This window comes from Rattus norvegicus, chromosome 14 (genome assembly GCF_021556685.1).
Source record: "Rattus norvegicus strain SHRSP/BbbUtx chromosome 14, alternate assembly SHRSP_T2T, whole genome shotgun sequence".
Classification (NCBI taxonomy): domain Eukaryota; kingdom Metazoa; phylum Chordata; class Mammalia; order Rodentia; family Muridae; genus Rattus; species Rattus norvegicus.
This window is the reverse complement of record NC_141547.1, coordinates 2,141,841-2,166,612: the sequence shown is the minus strand read 5'-3', so window position 1 is coordinate 2,166,612 and position 24,772 is coordinate 2,141,841. Positions and strand designations below refer to the sequence as shown.

The following is a 24,772-nucleotide window of genomic DNA, read 5'->3' as shown; positions in this document are numbered from 1 at the left end:
TGTTTCTTGTCCCTTGCTGCCCTCCCCCGGACCCCTTCATCTTTTTTTCATAGCCCCCTTTCTGTGGTGTCCTACAGAAACACAGGTGCACACACAGGTGTATGTGAACTTTAAGTTATATTTACGTGTGAGAGGAAGCAGTAATACTTATCTAAGTTATATCTATATGTGAGAGGAAGCATAATACTTATTTTTCTGAATCTGGTTTGTTTAATTTTACATCATGATCTCCAAAAAGTAAAATTTCAGGTTCATTAAATTTTGAATTGTATGGATTTGTTTTATAGTTTAGATATATAAATCAGCTTTTCTTTATGAACCAAATATTTCCAGCCTCTATAAATTAAAAAGATTAAATATGATATTTTCTATCAATTTTAGCCTGTTCCCAGAACGTGGGCATCTATTCTAGAATGCTTAGTCATTGCTCATTCGGTCGGAGTGGAAAGCCTTTTTGCTGACTGCATGAAGTAAGTTACCTTCTGTACTGCTATTAGTGTGTGTCTTTATACATAGTGCACATGTTTATATAATACATACATGAAATAAGTCACCTTCTGTACTGCTATTAGTGTGTGTCCTTTATACATAGTGCACATGTTTATATAATACATACATGAAGTAAGTCACCTTCTGTACTGCTATTAGTGTGTGTCCTTTATACATAGTGCACACATTTATATAATGTATACTCTTACCCTCCAACATTTGTGGGCAATTTTAACCTTGGTATGTGTTTTCAGTGAAGTTCAGGGTGTTAGTTCTTAACTAGTTGTACCAATTGAGAAGGTGTGTGGATCTAGATGTCACTTAAAATATGTGGGGTCGGTCTCAGCAGTGCAGCTTTAAGTGCCTGTTTCTGTGGATGAGCAGTGCATGCAGGTGTGCATGCAGGTGTGCGTGCAGGTGTGGGTGCAGGTATGGGTGCAGGTGTCGGTGCAGGTGTGGGTGCTGGTGCGGGTGTGGGTGCTAGTGTGGGTGTGGGTGCGGGTGCTGGTGCTGGTGCGGGTGCTGGTGCGGGTGCTGGTGCGGGTGCTGGTGCAGGTGTGGGTGCGGGTGTGGGTGCGGGTGTGGGTGCGGGTGTGGGTGCCGGTGTGGGTGTGGGTGCGGGTGCGGGTGTGGGTGCTGGTGCGGGTGTGGGTGCTGGTGTGGGTGCGGGTGCTGGGGTGGGTGCTGGTGTGGGTGCGGGTGCTGGTGTGGGTGCGGGTGCTGGTGCTGGTGTGGGTGCTGGTGTGGGTGTGGGTGCTGGTGTGGGTGTGGGTGCGGGTGCTGGTGTGGGTGCTGGTGTGGGTGTGGGTGCTGGCGTGGGTGCTGGTGTGGGTGCTGGTGTGGGTGCGGGTGCGGGTGCGGGTGCAGGTGCTGGTGCGGGTGCTGGTGTGGGTTTGGGCGCGGGTGCTGGTGTGGGTGCTGGTATGGGTGCGGGTGCTGGTGTGGGTGCTGGTGCTGGTGTGGGTGCTGGTGCTGGTATGGGTGCAGGTGTGGGTGCTGGTGTGGGTGCGGGTGCGGGTGTGGGTGCTGGTGTGGGTGCTGGTGTGGGTGTGGGTGCTGGTGTGGGTGCTATTGTAGGTGTGGGTGCTGGTGCGGGTGTGGGTGCTGGTGCGGGTGTGGGTGCTGGTGCGGGTGTGGGTGCTGGTGCGGGTGTGGGTGCTGGTGCGGGTGTGGGTGCTGGTGCAGGTATGGGTGCTGGTGCAGGTGTGGGGGCGCTGGGATCCTTGTAGGCATCATGGCCAGCAAGGAAGCAAACCTTGAGAAGGTGAGAATGAAAACTCAGTTAGGCCTGACTGCATCAAACTGTGGGATCTGGCCGCAGGTGGTTTGCTGTCATAAACACAGTACTGTGGGGAAACTCCAGTTCTTGGTGCACACTAAAGTTTAAGGTGTGGCTACTTAGAAACTCCTTCACAAAGTACATGTGATAAGGATGGGCTCTATTACCTGGGAGCTAGGGAAGGAGGAAGGAGAGTGTCTGTGATTTGGGTGAGGTCTGGCTCTAGATATAGCAAAGGGAACCAGGTCATTAATAACATTCACTCCCAGATTTCTGGATGGAGACATTTTATTTCTTCCATTGAGGAGATACCCCTGCATGATTAACATTCCTAGTTTCTCCAGTGTTTACCTGTGAGCATGGTGACCTCATGCCCTCTGCATTTCTGAAAAGGAATATAATTGTCTGTCTTAGAGCCCATAAAACTAACTGAGGATCAGCCACAATATGTAGTACTGTTTATATGATTGAAAGCAAAGATACTGACTTTAAAAATTTTAATTTCTCTAACTTGGATTATTTTATTTTAACAGCTGCATTATAAGCCATTTTGCAAGGTTTTGGTCGGAAAGAAGCTTTGCAAATGTTCCTCCTGAGATTCAGAAAACGTGTCTCAGTATGCAGATTCAGTCCTTAGTGAGTATGGTCTGAATGCTGTGCTAATGTGCCCATCAGAAATATTAGAATGCTATGCTTATGTGCATCAGAACGTTTATGAACGCTGTGCTTATGTGCGATCAGAAAGGTTACTCAGTCTGCAGTACTCACAGTGATCTGAATGCAGAAGTTGAATGTTAATGTTTCTGTAAAGCAAGATGACAGTCACAGTAACTCAGGACCTAATTGGAGATCCCCACCCTAAGCACTTGTTCTTCTGAAGACACTCTCAGTGCTTACCTCACTAGTCTGGGGTTCAGTCAGACAGGCTGACCTCCTATGACATAAGAGCTCCAGAAATGGAGATTGTGCATCGATCGGTTCAGTAGTCCAGGCAAACAATCACCCGGTGATTGAGAACACCACACTGGGCCGTCTCCATGGCACCAATTCCCAAGGTGGTTACATTAGGCCACTTCCTTCATGGAAGAGATACATTTGTATTTATTGCAATAGGAATTCACTCTGGACATGGATTTGCCTCCCTAACTGTTTCTGCTAAAACTGTTGTCCATGAATGTATACTTTATCATCTTGGTATTCTACACAGTACAACAATGACTAAAAAATTCACTCACAGAAATTAAAAACAGCAGCAGGCTCGTGTTTCTGTCACTCATTGAATTAATGACTTTCCCTATTGTCCTGAAACTACTGGTCTGATAGAACACAGCAGACCCTTCAGAAGGTGCAGTACAGTGCCAGCTAGGTGGCAGCCTTCCCAGGCTGAGGCAGTGTCTTCTAAGATCAGTATCTACCTAGATCAGCCTTGCATTTAAGGTGCTGTTTTTCTTGTAGTTGAAATTTCTGTATCCAGAAATGAAGATGGGTAACTGGGAATGGCCCCACATAGAATTGCTCCTGGTGACTGATTAGCAAAAGTTTGCCTCCCTTCAGGGCACCTTTGGACTCAGCTGATGTAGTGATCTTAGCACAGTGTGAGAAACACAGAGCTTGACATTTGTTTTTTTCTTTGAAGGAAAGGGTTAGCATGTTGTATAGTGATGCATGTCATTTTAGGAAGCAACATGACTCACTCTTTTTACTCGGGAATAAAGCACAGTGCACAGTTACATTCAGGGCCATGTTGGCAGGGGAGGGGATTGATCGTACAGCATCCTAACATGTTTGCTGCTTGACTTTGACAAAGTTTACTTCTTGAATTTCCTTCTGTGTCTATTTCCAGGTAGAATTACAACACAATCAGGGTAGGACTGAAACCAACTTAGGGAGGACCCTTCCAGACATCTCTCCATCCCCAAGGGAAGTCAGGGCAGGAACCCAAGGCAGGAGCTGATGCAGAGGTCACAGAGGAGAACTGCTTACTGGCTTGCTCCCCATGACTTGCTCAGCCTGCTTTCTTACAGCACCAGGAAGAACTACCAAACCTTCTCTCTCTCTCTCTCTCTCTCTCTCTCTCTCTCTCTCTCTCTCTCTCCCTCTCTCCCTCTCTCCCTCTCTCCCTCTCTCCCTCTCTCCCTCCCTCTCTCTCTCTGTCTCTCTCCCTCCCTCACTTCTCCCCCCACCTTCTCTCTGTCTCTCCCCCCACTTCTCTTTTCTCTCATGTGCTCCTAGCCAGCCCTGTCTCTCTGACTAAACCATGGGTAGCAGCATGAGATTGCTACACAGAAGGCAACTCCAAGTGTAGCTGGGACATGACATGAGGGCCGCTCCTGTCGTCTAAATGCCATGTGTCAGCCAGCCAAGGGCTTCGTCACCTACTATTTGGTACTAGCTCTCCTCATTATTGAGTAGTCACCCTGTTTATGGCAGGAGTTACTCTTGCTGTAATTTGGTTCAGTAGAAGCATTGTTTATTATACTAGTGGTACCTATGAATCTTTGGGTGTTTGTATCAGACATGTACTATTCAGACATCACTTGTTATTTTTGTGAAATTTAGTATAAGACAGGTACTGTGTCTATTTCAGACGAGAGAAGAACAGGCTGGATGTAAATGACAAAGTCAAGCAGGTTTAAAATACATTGCTGCCATTCTAAAGCTATTGGTGTTTAGGGTGATGTCAGCTTTATTTGTATCTAGCAACATCTGCCCGGTGGCATTGCCTGAAGTAAGGTGGACTTCCCAGTCAGGCATTAGGTAGGAAAATGGCCACAGGCCAGTCTGTGGAGACATTTGCTCACTTGGGTTTTCTTCTTTCCAGGTGACTCTAGCTTCTGTCAGGCTGACAAAAACAAAAGCAGAACAACAACAAAGGACAGCTAACCAGGGTGACTAACCAGGGTGACTAACCAGGGAGACTTCTCCTCATAATACCTTACATTCACTTTGGATTTTGAATCGTATTAACCTGAATTGAAATTTTGTGTTGGGTCTAGAAGTGTTAGATTTTTACTATGTACGTGAGGGTATTTAACATTAGCGTTCATCACATATTCAGATCAGTATGGAAGGAGTCTGTACCATCTGTTATCACTTTAGCGTGTCCATATTTTAGTTTCCCAAGAGATTCCAAGCTAAGCTCTCTGCTATACTCAGTTGTATTGCCATGGAGCACCACAGTGTATCTACAGTGAGCAGTGGGGCGCTATCTGCTAGGCTTACCTGCTCACCTGCGTGTAGCGGGCTCCACTGTGATGCCTGCAGTAGAGTCATCAGGTTATTACCTCAGCCTCAGGGAGTGCAGCTGCTCAGGAAGTCAAGTAAGCACAGGAGGAAATGCTAAGTGGACCTTAAACAAAACGAGAGCTAGGATGGTCCAGGCACCAGCTCTTTTTCCAGAGGACCCAGGTTCAGTTCCCAGCACATGCCAGTTCACAGCCATCTGTTGTTCCAGTTCCAGGGGTTCTGATGCCCCCTTCTAGTCTACATGTTGTGATAGAGAGTCATACATATAGGCAAAATAGCCATACACATAAAATAAAAAATACGAAAAAAACATGTGCATGTAGGTGTGAGTATGTATGAGACACACATGTGTTGTGGGCATGTATGCGTGTCTGAGTACATGTGTGTGCGTGCGTGTTGCCTGTGATAACCAGAAGATGGTGCCAGAGCCTTTGGAACTGGAGTTGTAGATATTTATGAACCACCATGTGGGTGCTGAACCAGGCCCTTTGAAGAGGAATAAATGCCCTTAACCACTGGATCTTCTTTCCAGCCTAGCAGAGTCTGCTTATTCTGCTAAGACAATTGAAACATTATGCATTTTAATGAATTAAATTACTGTTAAAAGGAATAAAAATTTTAAGGTTTAATATTTAAGGGTTAAATATAAAATGTCATAAAACTCTATTATATAACCTAAGTGTCTGGTCCTAGTAGAAATCCAGTAATCATAGAGTTTTGTATTGACCCAGTATGACACACATATGTTATGTTCATATTTGAATAATTTTGTTTGTGTTAAGAGCATAAAGGAGGGCTGGGGATTTAGCTCAGTGGTAGAGCGCTTACCTAGGAAGCGTAAGGCCCTGGGTTCGGTCCCCAGCTCCGAAAAAAAAGAACCAAAAAAAAAAAAAAAGAGCATAAAGGAGCTCTTGCTTTCTTGTTCTTGTTCTATCCTCTTGCTCTATCTACTCCCCTCTCTCTCCATCCCCCCCAAGACCCCTCCCCACGTGCTCATGTCTGGCCTATCCTTCCCCCCCCCCCCCCCCGCCTTTCTCTGTTTCTACCCTCTCAACTCCCCTCCCCTCCCCATGCCCTGAATAAACTCTATTCTATACTTTTAAAAAAGCATAGAAGAGAGGGATTGGTTCAGAGAGAATGTGGTGTCTGTAAGAATCAGGCGAGACAGTACTGTGGTTAAGTTCTCAGTACTCCAGAGTGGCATGCTGAGTACTCAGCCTTCCATCCATTGCCGAGCTGATATGCTCTAAGAATCAGGAGCTGGCGGCTGAGCTGCTGCTGGGCTCACTGCACTTAGACCTCGCCTGTCAGATGACAGGGTAATAGTTACCCACACTTTTGTTTTTCATAGGAAACATCCCAAGAAATCAAAAGGATTTGGTTTGCTTAGAAAGTTGCTTTATGAGTAGTAATTCCAGCTAATTTTTCCAAGTATTTCTAACATTCTAGAACCATGGGAATGCCGCCTTGCTTCTGATGGAAAGTGATAAGCTAATCACGGGTCTGCCCAGGGTGAAGTGGACAGAAGCAGCCCTGTCGATGGCATCTCAGCTCCAAGGAGAGTGTGTGACGTTCATTGTACAAAACTTCTCCCAGGTCATGGAGAGTGCGAGCTTCACTCTTCTCCTGCAGGTGCTGTGTCTCGACTGTGCTGTGCTGTGCTGTGCTGTGCTGTGCTGTGCTGTGCTGTGCTGTGCTGTGCTGTGCTGTGCTGTGCTGTGCTGTGCTGTGCTGTGCTGTGCTGTGGCTGGTCCCAGCTTTATGTTTTGGCTTGAATTGCATAAGCACTTTTAAAGTCAGGTTGCCTCTGATGTAGTTGTTCTGGGTTGAGTAAACCCCACAGCAGATGGCAACAGATTTGGAGCAGTGGTGGACAGGATGCTTTGGCAGGAGGGACGGACAGGCTGAGTGTCCTGGCAAGGCACACTGTACTTGGGCCAACTCTAACCCTCAGTCACCATGGCTATACTTTAGAGGCCCAAGTTGTAAAGATAATGGTTCTTGAAAACCCCATTTTCATACGGAGCCAACTTTCTCTAAAATTAGTCACTAAATAAAGCTGCTGTCTTTATTTCTTGGCTCTATTATTACAGTTGTATTAGCTTTTGAAAACCCTGTGCACACATATGTGTGTGGTGGCCCTCTGGGTGCATGTGTGTATGCATATGTGTGTGCATCTGTGTACATGTGTGTGTGCGTGTGTGTCTGTGTGTGCATGTACATGTTCACACATATGTGCTTGCATGTGTATATGTGTACATGTGTGCACAGGTGTGTGTGTGTGTGTGTGTGTGTGTGTGTGTGTGTGTGTGCATGGAGCGGGGAGTGATTGTGCCCATGCAGTTTTTCAAGCAGATAAGGAAGAGTGGCTACAGTTTCAGGTGATGTTGTGTAGCCGCCATGACGACTGTGCTGTTGTCACACTAGACTCTAACATTTCTTGTGTGTTTTACATGTATTCCATTAAATGTCAAATTCTGTGTTTTGTAGTCACAAGCAATGAGCAGCACAGCTCATCTGTTGGACAAAATTTTTAAAGCAATTGAAGACAGTATCACCGCTGAGAATAGCTGCTCTCTGCTCATGGCTCTGGACACATTACTGAAGTCTGACAGTGCAGAGGAAATGGTACTGAATGCAGCGAAGCTCATTAGGATACTGCAGTATTGGGAATGGTTTAAGCTGTTAAGTTGCACATGCAGTTTCAATACTGCACGGGTCACTGAAGTTAGGTACTGGACACCTTGGGCTTCATATAGCTTCTCATGTATGTTTGGTATATTTACTAATATATTTTTTCAGTTATGTTTGCCTTCAAATTAGCATTTTATAGAAGTTTAGAATTCAGCAGTTTGGCTCCTTAATTCTAAGCCAGCTTGGGACTTAGCAATATTATCTAACACAATGTAACTTTGGCATTTTTCTCTGATAATTACAGTAACATGTATGTATAAAGTGTATATTTTAGTGTCTTTAATCATTAATGACTTTTATTGGTAATTTCTTTTTCTTCAAAATAAATCTTATTTTTAAACTAGATTGAGTAGGAAAAATAAAAATGTAAATATCATTTATTTTTAAATGCAATTAACCAGTGACAATAATTATGAATTATTAGCATTTTATTCTATAAGAATGATAGAATGTTTCATTAAATTTATTATTATTACATAGAGTATTTGACCTTGTAATGTCATAGCTGATCTGAAAAGGCAGAGGAAGGTGTTCATAAAAAACCCACTGGTGTTTTAAAATAAGACGTAGTTTAAAGAGTAGCATTTAGCTTCATGTTCACTATAAAATTCTGTTAATGAGTAAGCCTTCATAAATAGCATGTACTCAGTGATCTTAGAAATGTAACTGATGACATCATTGATGTAGCTTAGGAGTAAGTAGATTCGGGAAGGAATAATGACTGGTTGCTATGGCGATGTGGCTCACCAGCTGCTGATTTGTTGCTGGAACACAGGGCTTTACGTGCAGGATCCAAGCCGTACGTGATAAGCTGTGGACCTTCCTGGTTCAGTCGTTCTATGCTGTCCGTCACACAGAGAGCTGGAAGCTGATGCACATAGATGATCAGCAGAAAATCCAAGCAGGTATGTTGTTCCTCGGGTCTGTGTCCTCCGACGGTGATCTTTGTGAGAGCAGATAGTTGGAAGGCATTCTGGAGGCTGGGTGGTTAGCATTTGTGAGCTTCTGCTCAGCAATGGAGTGCTACCCAAAACTAGCGAGGTATTAGGCAGCTTGGAGAAACCATGTTTCGTGTGCTGTTCTTAGAAAATGAAACTTATTTCCTTTGTATGTAATTATCAATTTCTAATCCTCCTGTATACTAGCTACAGTGTTCCAGCCACAGTTGCCTAAAACATGAATACAGGCATCTGGGTAGGAGCTGAAGCGAAAGGACAGACACTGCAGGCAGACCACCAAGCACACGCTCTCCCTGAAGGTGTATTTTACTAAAGCTTCCTTCCCGTCCTTCTCACAAGAACCTCTCTCTCCTTGCGCTTCTGCCGAGCGTAGATGGCTTTATTTCACAGTTGATTGGTTCAGGGATGCAGTGTGTGCTACTGCGGAGGGTCCCTCAGGAGCCTAACAGTCATCTCTGACATCTCCTAGGAGCCGTTTCAAACATTAGCATTAAACGAAAGATGTATGTCTTGTCAGGAAGTGCGCGTGCTTTAAAACATTGGGATAGAATTCTGAGGGTGTGGAACTAAAATGGCTTCGTGACTATTTTTAGGTTAAAGCAGGTGCCTCAGAAATGACTGCCATGTTCAGCTGCAGCTCTACTTTTCCTTATAAACTAAAAGACGGCGTTTAGTGCTTTAAAACATGGAAGCCGTAACTTACACCTCAGCTCTGTTAAATTCTTAAGCCATTAGACCTGCTTAATAAAGCCACTAGATGTAATTAGAGAACAGTTTTCAAAGGTACTCCTTTTTTGTGAAATAAAAATCATGGAATCTTTAGAAATTGAACACCTCCCCTGTGACTTTTCTGTACTGGTTTTAGACTCTGGCTTTTCTTTCAAAGTCTATGACTGTGAAGAAGCAAAAGGTCAGCACCATTCGGCAGGCGTCCTTTGATCGTGCTTCTGATTGGCAGCAAAGTTTGTTTTTCTCCTTTTTACAGGAATGCACAACAAAGTTAGATTTCCATGTTCTGTAATCTCTCACAGTAGCCATTAGAAATCTGCATATTTACACATGCTTAAACACCTGGACAAGCTGTCAGTGTGCTACGGGCACTGTTCGAGCTTCTCCTGCTGTTAGGCTGCATCAGGGCAGTTCTCAGAGTGCAAACGGGTTGAACTGTAAGGAATCCTGACTTGTGTGTAATTATTTCCTTGGGTCACCTTTGTTCTAACATCCTGAGGTTCTTACTGAGGTGCTGACTTGAGAATCTTTATTAATTTCTCTGTGTCGTTCGATTGCTGCAATCGATCCTTGCCATCTCTAGGGTTTCTTGCTCTGCCGTACAGTATGCATCTTATGGGACGGAGGTTGTAGGTGTTTGATAGCTGTTTAGTGTGTGTGTGTGTGTGTGTGTGTGTGTGTGTGTGTGTGTGTACACATTTGAGAACTTACACTTGCAACTAAATTCCTTCTTCAAAGTAAAACTTTGAAAGCTTTAAATCCTGTAAATTTGGACAGTCTGGACTGGACTTTACCCTGAATGACATTATTTCACATACTTTTCTGGTGTCATTCTAGTTCTTGTATTAAAAGGATAAGCACAAGTCTCTCAATAATTCCCGAAAAAACGTAACTTACACAGTGGATGTTTATTTAGCTCCAGTAAGAGTGAGATGACTTGCAGGACTGTTTCCTGCCTTATTTTAAGGGAGAACAATATCTGTTTCTCTTCTCATTCCACAATCCTATAATAAATCTGTAAAACCAGAAAAAATTCTTAATTTCAGCAGAGTATGCTTAGAGTAATTAGATATTTTTCATATTAAGTTTATGTATGAAATATTAATTGTTTTGACATTTAGAAACTAAGTTAAACTTGTTATTGAAAATTCTGGATTTTTGAATGGACGTGTGTGGTTTTGCATTTTCATTATAAGCCTTGAGAACATGAGCTCTTCTTAGCCTGAGAATAAGGTTGAAGGATCTTTATTCTAAAGTGTGATGTAAGAACTTGGTGCTGCTCTGGAGTCAGGCGTTTGTTGTGTGTTTACAGCCGCACTTGACAAGGGTGATGACCGCAGGCTTGGCAGGAAGCCCGTGCTCTCCAGCTCCCAGGTATGTCCAGCGGACAGCTCCAGTGAGAGCCATGCAAACTTGTTGTTTTACATTTCCAAGTTAAGTTTTTATTAATTAAAGCTAATTTTAAGAGGGAGTAACAATTGGGCGTTTAATATATACATTTTAAATGCTGTGAATGTCCCATAGTCATCTGACAAAGGAAATATATGCCTTTTTCATTTCCTTGAAACTCTTTTTGGCAGATAGCATATTGGCGCTGTTCCAATACACGAAGAATTGTTAAGACATCTAGGACTCAACTTGGGCCTGCTTTTAGTTTGCCAATCTTGTCACGAGAGAAGGCTCATTGTTCAGGTTCTCTGTGTAGGGTGAAAAGAAGCAAGTGGTATTAAGAGCACAGTGTGCTGTGTCTTTAAATTCATTTGGTAGACATCCACAGTGTCAAAAGTAGTCAAGTACTTGTAATTGGTACATACAGCAGCCATGTCCTGGGTCTGAGGGTATGGCGTCAGATACATAAAAAGACCGCTAAGTTGTGTTTAAAGTAGAGAAATATTCCAGGTATTGGTGGTTTAACGTTCAATCCCAGCACTTGGGAGGCAGAGGCAGATGGATCTCTGTGATACTGAGGCCAGCCTGATCTACACAGTGAGTTCTAGGACAGCCAAGGCTACATGGAGAAACCCTGTCTCAAAAGCCAAAGGGGACAGGGGACAGGGTAGGGGGTTATGTTTCAAGTCAAGAAAATAAAAACCAGTGAAAAAGGCCATTTGATATTTACATCATGTAGAATTCTGAACACATTCTGAAGAAAAATATTCTCCACTCTACAAACTTACATAATCTAAAGCCAAAATATGATTAAAATTCCACACGATCCCAGCCCCATTAAGCCAAAGCTAGGACAACACTATTAATTCCATTATTACTATACCTTGCTATTGCATAAATTTAGCCTTTATTTATTGTCTTATACACATGTGTGTTAGCTGAGTCGATTTTTTAATATATTGGAAGCCTTCCATATTTATAAGCTAAGCCTTGAACTATATAACTATGTTTTGTTGGACCCCCAGTATGTTATATCAAGTTCTGCCTTACAGCCCCATGCAGCTTTGCCAAAGTGGGGAATTTACGTGTGTTCTAAGATTCTCAGCAGCTTTGAAGCTGTTCTCCCTCTTAGGGAGGTGCTGCCTGCTCTGTGCCCTGGTGTTACCTCCCCTTTTCCCCATCTCAGCTCTTGTTAGGATGTCTCTCCTCCATAGCCTCGTAACCTCGGATGACCAGTGCTCTCCTGACATCTAGAATTCTTTTAAACCTAAGCTGTTCAAGTTGTACACATTGTGTTTCTAGAAGCTTTTGTCATTTTGTTTTAATAAGGATTCACAGAGTTGAAGATTTTTTGGTGAGAATTTTTATAATATCCCTCAGATTACAATTTGGATGACTACATCATGAGCTCAAGTCTCAGTTCTGGCCTTTCCAGGCATGTGATCTTGGATAAGCCATCGTGTGCTTTAAGACCCAGTTTCTTATGTAACAAGTGAAGACAGCTGCAGGAGCCATTTCAAAGGGTTGTGTTGTAAGGGTGACGAATGATGGCCCTGAGGAAGGAAGGGCTTCAGAGACCCTCCAGTGTTGTAACTCAGGGTAGCCTGAATATTCCTGGGTTAATTTCTACTGTAATACCACAAATTAAATAAGCATTTAATGCTGTATTTCAGAAATGATGGCGGTAACCAAAGCTTTTATGAAAATGATAAGGTGCTCAAGTTTTGGGTGATCCTAAATCATAACAAGAACTTACAAACTAGGCTATGTCGCCCATGGGAGAGCACCAGCCTAGCATAATGCGAGCTTTGCTGAACTGTTGCTTCTAAACACTTCAACGAAGCCAGTATCATGGTGCGTGCCTTCAGTCCTGTGTGGTGTACCTGGTGAGCTCCAGTCTGCTGTACACAGTGAGCTCCAGTCTGCTGTGCTGTACACAGTGAGCTCCAGTCTGCTGTACACAATGAGCTCCAATCTGCTGTGCTGTACACAGTGAGCTCCAGTCTGCTGTACACAGTGAGCTCCAGTCTGCTGTACACAGTGAGGTCCAGTCTGCTGTACACAGTGAGCTCCAGTCTGCTGTGCTGTACACAGTGAGCTCCAGTCTGCTGTACACAGTGAGGTCCAGTCTGCTGTACACAGTGAGCTCCAGTCTGCTGTGCTGTACACAGTGAGGTCCAGTCTGCTGTACACAGTGAGCTCCAGTCTGCTGTGCTGTACACAGTGAGGTCCAGTCTGCTGTACACAGTGAGCTCCAGTCTGCTGTGCTGTACACAGTGAGCTCCAGTCTGCTGTACACAGTGAGCCCCAGTCTGCTGTACACAGTGAGCCCCAGTCTGCTGTACACAGTGAGGTCCAATCTGCTGTACACAGTGAGCTCCAGTCTGCTGTACACAGTGAGCTCCAGTCTGCTGTACACAGTGAGCTCCAGTCTGCTGTACACAGTGAGCTCCAGTCTGCTGTACACAGTGAGCTCCAGTCTGCTGTACACAGTGAGCTCCAGTCTGCTGTACACAGTGAGCTCCAGTCTGCTGTACACAGTGAGCTCCAGTCTGCTGTACACAGTGAGCTCCAGTCTGCTGTACACAGTGAGCTCCATTCTGCTGTACACAGTGAGCTCCAGTCTGCTGTACACAGTGAGCCCCAGGCCAGCTGAAGCTACAGAGTGAATGAAACCCTATCACAAACAAAAGGCCAAACCAAAATGTTCTTAAAACATAAAACATTCTGTGTCAAAGACTCGTTGATTTATAGATTTTCTTTCTTTCTTTCCTAGCAAAGGAGACAAGGCTCTGATGTTATAAAAATAAAACCTTGGACGGGAAATAACAAAAAACTGTGTCGGGCGTCTCCCTCTACTAATGAGAAGATGAGATCTGATGGACTAGGAGCGTCAGGGCATGCATCAGGCACTCACAGAAACAGTGTGAACAAAGTGTCCAAGCATGGCGAGGGCACCAAAGTGTCCAAGGTGACCACAGAGGTGAAAACCGGGGCAACACATGTCCCTGGCAAGCCTAAAACTACAATAAAGCCCCAAACAGAAAACAATGCTCACACAAAGTTAGAAAGTATATCGTCCACAGTTGTGGGAAGACCAGCAAGAATGGCAGCGACTGGACGGAAGGACCTGGCACATGGAAAAGGGATCCAGAACCAAGAAGGGGAGACCACAGGGGCCAGGCCCAAGGTTCTCACTGCAAACCTGAACACACAAGCCAGAGCCAAGCCTTTGCAAACAGTGAAAGGGAAAGATAATGGGTGCTCCGCCACTGTGGGGCCCTCCAGTAGATCTGCAAATTCCAGCATGGAACGTTTGGCTTCCACAGGCTCTGTGGATGAGACAAAAGAAAACGGATCAGTAGAAGACAAGTCTTGTGACAAGAAGCCATACGTTAGTGCTTCCCCGGGACAGATGGTGTACAATGGAGTAACATCAACTGTAGGTGGGTTTTAGCACTCATTTTGTTAACATGGGGGTGTGCTCTACACATGCTAGACAGGCAATCTCCACCAGCCCCTCAGCACTGCAGAAGCTTGTTTGAGACCTTTCCACCAGCCCATGCTAGCCTCAGACCCACTTCATCCCTAAGGACACTCTTGAACTTCTCATCCTGCATCCCTGCCTCCCAGGTGCTAAGACATCAGCTGTACCCCACCATGTGGGGTCTATGTAACGCTCGAGATGAAGCCAGGCAAACACACTACTAAGTAAGCCGCATCCCCATCCCTGAGGCCTTCATCTTCAGTAACTCCTAATACTTCAAAGTTCCTAGATGGTCCTGGCATGACTTTTAAATGCTAAAGTGTGTTTTATATGGATAGGTTCAAGCTGAGAGAGAGTGGCCTCTCCCGTGTCAGCACCGAGAGAGAGTGGCCTCTCCCGTGTCAGCACCGAGAGAGTGTGGCCTCTCCCGTGTCAGCACTGTCTATCTAACCTGTGTATTTACCCAATCTGTTACAGCAGTGAAGTCTCGACCAGTTTCAAGAGTTACCAGTGGAACATCCAGCAAGAAAAGCTTTATTCATGAGCAAGGCCCTTCTGTGACTAGCAGGTGAGACTCTGTTCAGCTCAGCGTTTTACCTGTCTGTCTCTGCAAGCTATTTATATAAGAATTTTTAGCTAACTGTTCTAAAAGATTTTTCTTTGTTTAAATAATATATTTATGAAGTTATATTTTAAACTTTATTTCCTATTTATATAAAATGAAACAATGTAGTAAGAGTTTCTTAGCTATACTTAATGGCATGTGAACTTATGACTTATCATATGTGGTCTTCTCTTTCAAAACTTGGTGTGTGAACATAGGTTTCTCTATTTTCAGAAGAGATATGTTTCTATTTCTTGACAAAACATGTGATCATAGATGGTTGTGCTCATGGACAGGTGTGTAAGCTCACGTTTTTGGAATGTCACTACACTACTAAGTGCAATCATTCTTCTCAGTGTAATAAAGAAAGGGAGAGGGAGCAGCAAAGGACTTAACGATTCAGCACCACAGACAGCGGCCAAGAGAAGAGGGAGCAGCAATGGATATGCAGCAGCTCAGCCTCGGACAAAGAGCGCCCCTCCCACCCTGGCTCAGACCCAAGGTAAAGTTGCAATGGCCTGAAGGCTCGAGGCCAGTGTCAGCTGGACAAGCCAAGCTCCGGCCAGGCTGCCACTGCACATGAGCAAGATAGGACCTTACTCATTACTCATTACCAGTGCAGGTGCCTCAGACTCCCGAGGTGAAGCTCCATGGTCGGTAGAGAGAGATTCTGGTGGTAGGAATTGATTTGGGTTGCCCTGTCCTCTGTGACATTTAAGGGAGCGGTTGACTGGTCTCCACTTCCGGTCCTCTTGTGGAGCACGCCTAGGTTCCTGAAAGTCTCCTCGGTGACTGGAGAAGCTATGGGTGTGAGGCCAGCACTGAAGGGTTGCTACAAAACAGCAGGACTTCAGCAGCCGCGAGGAGAGGGAGGTTCTCCAGAACCAGTCCCCATGCTGCTGTTCCTCGGGGTTCCAGGAAAAAGGGAGACTGATTACATTATATAATTTGCACATAACGGCCAGTTTTAAATACTACTTTCTTCCTGGGCTTAGTGGCACATGCCTGTAGTCCTTCCACTGGGGAGATAAAGGCGAAGTCATCCTTGATCTGTATAGTGAGTCCATGAAACACTGGCTGCGTGAAACACTATCTCCAGTAAATAAGAAAGCAGAGGAGGGAGGGACAGAAGGGGCTGAGGAATGACTTTGTACACGAGGGTTAGGGGAGAAAAGCCGAGGGCGGTGAGTGGAGCACACGCAGCACCTCAGCACTAGGGAGGCAGAGGCGGGTGGCAGGATCCTTGAGGCTGCAGTCATCAACAGCAACCTACCTCAGCAGTGAGACCCACGTCCCGGTAAGAGCTTCAAAAGAGCAGCCTGTGAGTCCCGAGGAGACACTAGTGAGACTGACCTCTGTCATGAATGCATGTGCATGTGCATCCATCGTCACACACAAGCATGCGTGTGCGTGCGCGCGCACACACACACACTGAGATTGACCTCTCACATGGCCACCTATACCTGTGCATACATAGTCACACACAAGCATGCGCACGCACACACACACACACACGCGCACACACACACGCACACTGAGATTGACCTCTCACATGGCCACATATACCTGTGCATACATAGTCACACACAAGCATGCGCACGCACACACACACACGCACACACACTGAGATTGACCTCTCACATGGCCACCTATACCTGTGCATACATAGTCACACACAAGCATGCACACACACACACACACACGCACACACACACACACACACTGAGATTGACCTCTCACATGGCCACATATACCTGTGCATACATAGTCATACACAAGCATGCGCACGCACGCACACACACACACGCACACACACACACACACACACTGAGATTGACCTCTCACATGGCCACATATGCCTGTGCATACATAGTCACACACAAGCATGCACACACACACACACACACACACACACACACACACACTGAGATTGACCTCTCACATGGCCACATATGCCTGTGCATACATAGTCACACACAAGCATGCACACACACACACACACACACACACACTGAGATTGACCTCTCACATGGCCACATATGCCTGTGCATACATAGTCACACACAAGCATGCACACACACACACACACACACACACACACTGAGATTGACCTCTCACATGGCCACATATGCCTGTGCATACATAGTCACACACAAGCATGCACACACACACACACACACACACACACTGAGATTGACCTCTCACATGGCCACATATGCCTGTGCATACATAGTCACACACAAGCATGCACACGCACACACACACACACACACACTGAGATTGACCTCTCACATGGCCACCTATACCTGTGCATACATAGTCACACACAAGCATGCGCACGCACACACACACACACACACACACACACACACACACTGAGATTTACCTCTCACATGGCCACATATACCTGTGCATACATAGTCACACACAAGCATGCGCACGCACACACACGCACACACACACACACACACACACACACACACTGAGATTGACCTCTCACATGGCCACCTATACCTGTGCATACATAGTCACACACAAGCATGCACACACACACACACACACACACACACACACACACTGAGATTGACCTCTCACATGGCCACATATACCTGTGCATACATAGTCATACACAAGCATGTGCATGCACACACACACACACACACGCACACACACACACACACTGAGATTGACCTCTCACATGGCCACTTATACCTGTGCATACATAGTCACACACAAGCATGCACACACACACACACACACACACACACACACACACACACTGAGATTGACCTCTCACATGGCCACATATGCCTGTGCATACATAGTCACACACAAGCATGCACACACACACACACACACACACACACACACACAAACTGAGATTGACTTCTGGCATGACCACATGTGCATGTATGCACACAGTCACACACCACAAGTACACACACATTTTTTTATGCATTAAACACTCATGTGTAAGAACAGTTTATAAAACCAAAAAAAATGTTGATTTGCATGATGAATTAACACTGAAAGTCAATTAAAAAATCAAAGCAGATGAAATTACTCATATTCTAGTAACAGAAACGAGGTGTAAATGGTCTTAGGACTGGTGTATCTCAGTGGCAGAGTATTTGCTTGTCTTTCACAGGTCCCTGGTTTCAGTCTCTAGAGTCCCCCGCACCCCCAAATATATCACACATAGAACAAAAAGCTGGTAATTGGGGTTGACAGATTTGATTGACCCAAATTTCATTTCTAAGACTTTAACCAGAACACATAAATGGAATTTTAGTTCTGAATCTCCTGTAGCCAATGATCTGGTTCTCACTGCAGAGCTGGGTTGTCAGGCCTAATAAGCTGTAACTATATTCACCCAGTATACGTTTATTCCAGTTTGAAGAGAAACTAACAAATGTCCGTTTGTTTTTAGGTTAGTTCTTCTTTTCAGCTGTGTTGTTTTCTTTACTCCCCCCCACCAAAGAACACTTCAAAGAGAAGACCTTTCTTGTTGCTTTGATAGAAGAAAATCAGATTTTCTGCTATTGCATATTTATGTAAATCCAATTTTGGCACAACAATGAAGGCTCTTGGTAAAAAGAGATTCTGTTCAAAGGTTTTTAGTAAGATCATAAAATTGTCCCTCTGTATTTAAAATATTGGGGCTTTTCTACTTTATCATTATTTATTATTTCTTGACTGTCAATGTTAGATGTTTCCCTTTGGTTTTTATTGATTTTATTTTCTCTAAAGTGACTTGAAAATTAGAAAAAATAATTTCATCTCAGAATCTGAGAGTACTTTGCTTTTCTGAACTTTCTTAGGATCGCAAGGAGAGTCGCCACACTCAGTAAAATCTTCCATATCTTCAAGGCAGTCTGATGAAAGCGTAACAAGGTTGAGGCACGGAACGGACAAACAGATGCCTAAGAGAAAAGTTGTCAAGCAAGGACACGCAACTTTGCAGAAGGTTAATGCAAAGCCAACACCTAAAAACCCAAGTCAGTCCACGAAAGGTGGAACCATGACCAGTAAAGACTCAAAACAAAAAGTGCTTCCTGGACAAGTTACGCTGCAAAGTCAGGCTTCTCAACGGCCTTCCAACCCCGAAGCAGCCACCACACAGAGAAGCGTGCTTCATGGTGTGAATGACAACAGGAGCCAGGTCTTTAAACAGAGGCCTCCTGAGTCCCTGGTTAACCTTGCTAGTGACACCAATGGTCCTGAAGCATCCCCGTCACCCTGCAGACCTCAACCACAAAGTCCGTTAGGCAATCAGGAGAAAACGAGACAGGAGCGAGAACACCAAGATGGGTCAACCCTGGGTGATTCAGTAAAACATGAGCTGAGGTCAGAACTGACCAGTATAGAGCAAAGCCACACACCCGCTTACAAGGTCTCAAGTCAGTGCAGTGCAAACCCAAACTGTGGGTGCATCGCTTCTCTGAAACCCGTGACTTCAAATCCAAGTGAAAACTGGATCAACTCCAACACAGCAAATACAGACCAAGTCTGTGTATCAGACAGAGAGAGACAAACGGGGAGAAAAGGCACAGATCGTGAACCAAGTGTGAACTGTGTGGCCAGGAAAGCAGCTTTACCGAGTGTTCCTGCAGGGATGAGTGGTACCCTAAAGTCTGCTCAGGACGACAGAAAACTCCCATTTCACGGAGAAGAACTCTCAGCTCAAGGCCACTTACCTCATGACTGTGCCACAGAGGACAGTAAATGTGCTACACCCACCTCAGCTGTTTCCTCCAGATGTCTCTTGGGACAACCATCTGAAAAAGGTTATAAAAATATGGAAGCATCAGGAACCTCAGAGAGCCATGAAGCTCCGGAAGCTCCATTCACGGGTCCCTGGGATTTGAACACCAGTGCCACACATCAGAGAGAGAGTCCAGAATCCGACACTGGCAGCGCTACCACATCCTCAGACGACATAAAGCCCCGCTCCGAAGACTATGACGCTGGGGGGTCTCAGGATGACGAGGGCTCCCATGACAGAGGCGTCTCCAAGTGCAGCACGGCGCTGTGCCATGACTTCCTTGGGAGAAGCAGCAGCGACACCAGCACCCCTGAGGAGTTGAAGGTGCATGAAGGTGACCTCAGAACCGAAGTCAGAGTGAGAAAGCCGGGTGGGGGAGACCTCCCGCTCCACTCGGCAAGTGATGATGAGACCCCTAGGAAGAAGCCAGATCCCTGGTCTCGATCTACGATAGTCCACCCCAGGGAGAAGGGAAGTGCTCCACGGGGCAGTGTCCCATCTGCTCAGGAAGTAGACCAGGTTTCTTCTTCAGCAGATGAGACAGAAGATGAAAGATCTGAAGCAGAAAACGTTAGGGAACACTCCTCTCCGTCCAACTCAGGTACTCAGCACGTTCAGGGGATAATTAACTTAGCTTTTGAAGATGGAACTGAACATGAAAGTCGTGAGTTTTCTGCGACTAAGAAGTTTAGAAGGTCAGTGTTGCTCTCGGTAGATGAGTGTGAAGAAGTGGGGTCTGACGAAGGCGAAGGCCATACCCCCCTCCAGCCCTCCCTAGATTCTCTTTCACCTTCTGATGTTTTTGATGGTGTTTCCTATGAGCATCATGGAAGGACAGGCTACTCCAGGTTTTTCAAAGAAAATGAAGCGACTACTGCAGAGCACAAATACAGTAGAGGCAACGATGGGCATAAAAATGAAGGTTTTCTCCTGAGCCCTAGGAGCAGAGACTTCCCAAGACAAGATAAGCAGTGTGTCTCAACAGGTGAGAAGACCAGGTTAGATGTCCCGCCCAAAGCGAGCCAACAGCCTTTTCCAGAAAGTAAAGACATGACTAGTAAACGTGAGGTGGCTCACGGCTTGCAGCAGCACGGCACGCTCACGGACGGGGACACCAGATCTCAAGAACGGCCATGTCATTTGGAACTCCACCAGAGAGAACCCAGCTCCACCATACCAAAGATCAGCTCAGCGAGATCTCTCGACTCCTGTCCCAGCCAGGTGCTGCCTCAGGACGGTCAAGTGACAGCCACCCACCCCACACCTCCCAAGAGAGCTAATAATGCTGTGTTTTCAGGTAATGTACAGAAATAGACATTTAAAGTTGTCTGTAGCCTGGGATGTTATATTTTAGTTAGAATATTTAAGCTACAGTCTCAACTTTTAAATGAGAACTTAAATTTATTAGTAATATGAAAATGAGCTAGCTATTCATTATCTATTGTTTGCTTACGATCTTAGTGAGTAATTAATGTGTAGTGGAAACCCTTGTTTATTACACACAGATAACATGTAGCTCTTACCTGGAGAAGACAAGGACTTAGTTTGGTGTTGTTTCAGTTACCCGGTCTGCTTTAATAGAAGCATTCTTGACCATGGGGAGTTTTACGTTACGTTGGCTATGATTTATGGACTTGCTAGCATAGATCTAAGAGGGCTGTGCAATAACCATAGTGATATTACTAAGAAGCACTAAACTATTTTAACTAGATTAATTATCATAATTTGTATGCATTTTACAGAGACTAAAACTTTCTTAGGATCAATATAATTCTATTCTGAGGTTTTCAAGCGAAGAGATGAGTTTCCTACACAGTTATACTTAGAGGCCATGACAATATGTGACAAAACCCCGGCTTATTTCATAGGCTAAGATAATCCCTTGTCTAACTGTGTTTATGTCTTTCTTATTTCAATAATTCCGACATTAAAATATGCAATAGTAGCTGGTTGAGTATTATGTATCATAATTTAAAAATATATTGACCAGAAATCCCTATTCAGTAAAATGATAAAGGTAGGAGATCTTCCAAAGTTGTATTTTGTTTGTTTGTCCTGGTCTGCATCCTCCTTTGCATGTGCACTATATAAATAAGACGTTAGGCACAGGGTGTCCATCCTGCCCCAGGAAACCAAGTCACTTTATAGAGACCTTACATAGCTGCCTTTTTTTCTTTCTGAGTTTCTATTGTAGTGAATTAGATTTGTGTGTACTTTTATGTTTATGTTTTAAATGATTTGTTATTTTCTGTATTCTAAGTTTTCAAATTAAAATATGGAAAATTATTGTTAGTTACCAACATTGATTTTGCTGCTAAACATTACCCTTGAATTTTTTAACACAGAAAAATAAATGCCTCCAAAATTTTGTCAATTTTGTAAAAATGTTATTTTTTCCATCTTGTATTTTTCTGAGAGGAACTAATACTGTTATATTGTGTTAATATTGTTCTACAAAACTCTGAGGGGTATCGACGTGCAATTTTTACATTGTGTAGTGTTGTGAATTATTTCAGGAGACATAGATGATTGTGATACAATGGCACAAACCACCATGTATGACCACCGGCCTTCAAAAACCCTCTCTCCAATACATGAGATGTCTCTAACAGCAGCGTGTGAGCAGAAAGAGGAGTCAGGAACCCATGTTGCAGACAGGGCCTCTGAGGATGAGCAGCCCTTTGCAAAGCAGGACTGGACACTGCTGAAGCAGCTGCTTTCTGAACAAGACGCAAACTTAAATGTGACCAGCTCTCTGCCTGAAGACCTGAGCCTAGCCCAGTATTTAATCAACCAGACACTCCTTTTAGCCCGAGATAGTTCGAAACCTCAGGGTTCAGCACACGCTGACACTTGGAACAGGTGGAGTGAACTGTCGTCCCCACTTGACGATTTGACAGCAAGTGCCACCACGGTTAGTGTTTCTTCCACAGATTGTTCGCCTCAAGGGGAGTGGACAATCCTGGAACTGGAAACCCAGCATTAGGAGTTTCACAGTCGGGAGAGATTTAGACTATGCCACCCCTGTTTTTTTGATGCCTATTTATATTTAAATTATAATTTAGTTAGCCAAATATAGACTGTCCTTAAAATTGATGGAGTCTTTTAATTTATTGAGGTAAATATAACTTATTTATTAATACTATGTCTCATATTTTGAAAATGTTTTTCTAAATTTATGAGCATGTTTTCTACATCCATTAGATTAGAAGACTGAAGAAAGCCCTGGCTGCAGTTTTCTTCCCTACCTAATGATTTGTTCGTTTATTCAAGAATTTCCATGTCAGTATCCAAATACATCAACCCCTTACTCACTCTTGACTTACTCTTGACTCTGCATACGGTACCATAATAATTTACCAATAAACTTACTGTGTGAGTGTGCACTATACAGAATCAGTCTGTGACTCACATTTGGACTCAGGCTGAGTGTTGCGGCTGGGGAGACAGAGGGACCCCAGATTTCCCAGCATTTCAGGACTAGGACATGAAGAGGTAGCGTACTTCAGGTTTCAGCCATACCGCTAATAAACTAAGAGGAGTTTGGCTTTTCTAGGTATGTAAGGATAGGCATTTGACCCTTCGAAGGCGTGTGGAAACTGTCCTGTCTGTGTGGCTCCAGCAGTCACTCCCTCTTGCATGCCATGGGAGAAATATTTTGGAACTGCACTGCTCCAAACTATCACAGCATTAACCAAAATGAGTGCATGAGGCAGCTGACTGAGTCCTAGTGCGGGCATGTGCTTCCTCTCGTCTGTTTCCTTCCTTTGTCAGACTTCTCTCAGTCTGTAGCTTTGTAGGAAAACAGATAATCGATGCTCCGAAAGTAAGCGATAGGATCTTAGATGCTAACGAGGATCCCTTTAAGGGGATGGGGACGTAACAACCAGGTTAATACAGAGTTATTTATCCCAAAACAGCACTACTGTTTCCATTCAAGTACGAATCTATTATACCATAAAACCTTTTCATGACTTTAAAAAAGGTTTTACATTTTTTTATATTAATTCGTTCGGTGGGTGTTTACGTGGGTAGGCGCGTGTGTGTGTGTGTGTAACAGCACATACATGGAAGTCAGTGGACAACCTGTGAGAGTCAGTTCTCTCCTTCCTTCCACCACAGGAGTCGGAGGGATTGAACTCAGATCATCAGGCTTGGTGGCAAGTTCCTTTACCCACTGAGCCACCCCTGCCCTGCCCTGATCCTGGTTCTATGCCTTTTTAAAAAGCTAGGCACTCTTGCAGGACCACTCATTTAGGCCTAATTATCCTACTGAGCCCAATGGGTAACTGAATGGACTTTGCGCTCATGTGTGAAGGTGAGTAGAGTAAGTAAGAAGTTCAGTTTCTAGTGCAGTGCAGGAGGATGTAAGGAAAACACTGAAATCGGAGCACAGATGTTAAAGCTGGGTAGAAATGTAAAGATTTAATGGTAAATCTTTAAGTGGTAAAGGAAGGCTTTTGTGACCATAAGAATTAAAAGATCCTACAGCTAACTTGTGGGGTAGAATACACAACTTCTTAATTCCAACTTGCTGTTGTTTCTTCCACACAAAACACTTCATTTTCCCATGAAGCTGTGACCAAGCATTGACAAGTAGTTTGTAGTGTGAAACCGTTTATGTGATCGCAATTAAAGCGCACCTTCGTTCCCCAGACATCTGTGCGTCTGTCTTCTGAATGTGAAGTTGTTTTGCATGTTCCTCTTAATAAACTTCCCCCAAGGTCTAGAAGTTTATAATTGAAACTACGTTCCTTTCTCACCCTTGGGTCTTAAGACTTTTACCTTAAATTATTAAGCCTTAAAACGCACTCAGTTATGTATTACTTCTGCAGACAGATCACTGGAGAGGCATCTTACCTGAGTGGTAACCACTTAGAGAATTGGAGCACTTCCTGCATTTTCATAGGTCCTTTGTATACGTCACATACACTGTTCACCGCAGGACTCTGTAGCAGGGCTTCCTCATGGACTGAAACCATACCCAGATACAGAGATGCCAACGTTTAGCTGCCACTAACTGTATGTTAGAGACTGCATTACGCGAGGTAAACGTGCGTCAACACCGAGATGCTGCAGCAGATCTATGAAATACATCTTTACACGGGAAACGCAGGTTCTTTCAAGGGTC

The 24,772-nt window shown here is 44.5% G+C and overlaps 1 protein-coding gene across 7 annotated transcripts in view; it reads left to right on the top strand.

Annotated features, from left to right (window-relative positions):
• Nucleotides 1-24,298, top strand: part of Btbd8 (BTB domain containing 8) — a 68,674-nt gene extending 44,376 nt beyond the window's left edge. For 2 of the 7 annotated variants that reach the window (XM_087582099.1, XM_087582097.1), the window contains 10 exons: nucleotides 382-470; nucleotides 2,302-2,404; nucleotides 6,464-6,646; nucleotides 7,505-7,642; nucleotides 8,484-8,613; nucleotides 10,709-10,770; nucleotides 13,562-14,231; nucleotides 14,753-14,840; nucleotides 15,233-15,378; nucleotides 18,698-22,026. In XM_087582099.1, the coding sequence (XP_087438225.1) occupies nucleotides 466-470; nucleotides 2,302-2,404; nucleotides 6,464-6,646; nucleotides 7,505-7,642; nucleotides 8,484-8,613; nucleotides 10,709-10,770; nucleotides 13,562-14,231; nucleotides 14,753-14,840; nucleotides 15,233-15,378; nucleotides 18,698-20,955 (3,783 nt within the window). In that variant the 5' untranslated portion in view covers nucleotides 382-465 and the 3' untranslated portion in view covers nucleotides 20,956-22,026. 7 annotated transcript variants of the gene reach the window in all.
• The last annotated feature ends 474 nt before the right edge of the window (nucleotides 24,299-24,772 follow it).